This window comes from Canis aureus, chromosome 10 (genome assembly GCF_053574225.1).
Source record: "Canis aureus isolate CA01 chromosome 10, VMU_Caureus_v.1.0, whole genome shotgun sequence".
Taxonomy (NCBI): Eukaryota; Metazoa; Chordata; class Mammalia; order Carnivora; family Canidae; genus Canis; species Canis aureus.
In genome coordinates, this window is record NC_135620.1 from 62441200 (window position 1) to 62443634 (window position 2435).

Genomic DNA, 2435 nt, shown 5'->3' on the forward strand with positions numbered 1-2435 from the left:
TAGTGGCACTCCACAATAGTATTGGGAGATGGTCTAAAACGCCTTGTGTTCATGTGAGTTCTGTAGACAGCAGCAGCAGCATCTGGGAACATGTAAATAAATTCAGATCTTAGAGTCCACTTCAGATCCATTGATTCAGACTCCTTTACAAAGACTCCCCACGTGATTTGTCTATATACCAAAATTTAGGCACTCTACTCGGCAGGTGGTTTTCTTCCACACTGCACATAAGAATCATCTGGAGAACATTATTATTTTTTAAGACTTATTTTATTTATTTGAGAGAGAGACCACAGAGAGCACAAGCAGCAGGGGCGGCAGGGGGAGAGGGAGAAGCAGGCTCCCCACTGAGCAGGGAGCTCAGTGCAGGACTTAATCCCAGGACCCTGGGATTGTGACCTGAGTCAAAGGCAGATGCTCAACCAACTGAGCCACCCAGGTACCTCCCTGGAGAACATTATTTAAAAAGATGTCTGATTCCCACTCCTTAGACAAGTTAGATAATTTGGAGAGGGCAATAGCACGTTGTTTAATAAGGGCAGGTGATGTAAAGTTAGATTACACAGATTTGAATAGTGACTCACTCACTGTGATTTTTTGTACACATCTTACCTCTATGAACTTTACTTTCCTCAGGAAATTATAGTAGACATAAAATGAGTATTATGTGTGAACATATTTATAAATTATAAAGCCCTAAACCAATTATATTGTTAATGATTGCCATGACATAAAATCAAATACATAGATATTTTAATAATAAATTTATTTTTTTATTGGTGTTCAATTTGCCAACATACAGAATAACACCCAGTGCTCATCCCGTCAAGTGCCCCCCTCAGTGCCCGTCACCCATTCACCCCATCCCCCTCCCTCCTCCCCTTCCACCACCCCTAGTTCGTAGATATTTTTAACCAATTAGGCACACTCTCTCCAAAATGATGATATTCAAAAGTGGGGTCTGTGGGTCCAATAAATTGGAAATAACAGATGTTTGTTAAAAATGCAAATAGTTCTCCCTTGCTTCAGAACTATATATCACAATCTCAGGAAATGGAATACAAAAACCTATATTTTTAATAAGCTGTCAATGTAATTATTAGACATCTTTAATCCTCTCCCTTATAAGCCAGAGGAGAAATTCAAAAAGCTACACTCACAGCTGTTACCACAACTCCACTGGCACTGACATACTTGTTGCCCCTCCTCCAATGATCTCTCACTGCATGTGATAATAGGTAGAGACTCACAGGAAGTTTTCTCTTCTGGATCATTCCAGGTATATATAAGAAAAATGGACGGGACAAATTGGACAGAGATTGAGTTCATTCTGCAGGGACTTTCTGAGTACCCAAGAGTGGAAAAACTCCTTTTTGTGATGTGCTTGATGATGTACCTGGTGATCCTGCTGGGAAACAGCACCTTGATCATCCTAACTCTCCTGGATTCCCGGCTCCATACACCCATGTACTTCTTCCTTGGTAATCTTTCCTTCCTAGACATTTGGTACACATCCTCCTTTATCCCCTCAATGTTGATACACTTCCTATCACAGAAAAAAACCATCTCCTTTGCTAGATGTGTTATTCAGATGTCTGCCTCCTACACTATGGGGTCCACAGAGTGTGTGCTCCTAGCAGTGATGGCATATGACCGTTACGTGGCCATCTGTAACCCTCTGAGATACTCCATCATCATGAGCAAGGCACTGTGTATTCAGATGGCAGCTCTCTCCTGGGGATTGGGCTTTCTCAATTCACTGACAGAAACTGTTCTTGCAATACGGCTGCCCTTCTGTGGAAAAAATGTCATTAACCACTTTGCTTGTGAAATATTGGCCTTTGTCAAGCTGGCTTGTACAGATATTTCCTTGAATGAGATTACTATAATGTTGGGAAATGTAATATTTTTATTTTCCCCATTGCTGTTAATTTGTATCTCCTACATTTTCATCCTTTCTACTGTACTAAGAATCAATTCAGCAGAAGGAAGGAAAAAGGCCTTTTCTATCTGCTCAGCCCACTTAACAGTAGTGACTTTGTTTTATGGGACAATCCTCTTCATGTATATGAAGCCAAAGTCCAAAGACTCTGCTTTTAATAAATTGATTGCTCTGTTCTATGGAGTAGTCACTCCCATGCTCAACCCTATCATCTATAGCCTGAGGAATACAGAGGTACATGGAGCTATGAGAAAATTGATGACTAAACACTCATATTGGAGAAAAGGATGAGAAACTTACTTCTTTGAGTTCATGCTCAAAATAAGCTCATAGATTCAAGGCAAATGCTTTTAATATAAGTAGAACAAAAGAAATATTGTATGCAGAATCACAGAATTTAGGAGTCGGAAAGAAATTTCAAAATAGTAGTCTAACCTCACCTTTTTAATGAAAATGACTGTTATAAAAAATTTAGAGACAACTGGTATAAGAC

General features: G+C 39.7%; 1 protein-coding gene across 1 annotated transcript; it reads left to right on the top strand.

The window, feature by feature from the left end:
* The first annotated feature begins 1294 nt into the window (after nucleotides 1-1294).
* Nucleotides 1295-2233, top strand: LOC144321772 (olfactory receptor 13D1-like). The gene has a single exon (XM_077911020.1). The coding sequence runs from the start codon at nucleotides 1295-1297 to the stop codon at nucleotides 2231-2233; it is 939 nt and encodes a 312-aa protein (XP_077767146.1).
* Nucleotides 2234-2435: the final 202 nt, after the last annotated feature.

Bases quoted from the DNA above. Each gene is read 5' to 3' on its own strand.
- LOC144321772 (XM_077911020.1), top strand. From the start codon at position 1,295: ATGGACGGGACAAATTGGACAGAGATTGAGTTCATTCTGCAGGGACTT.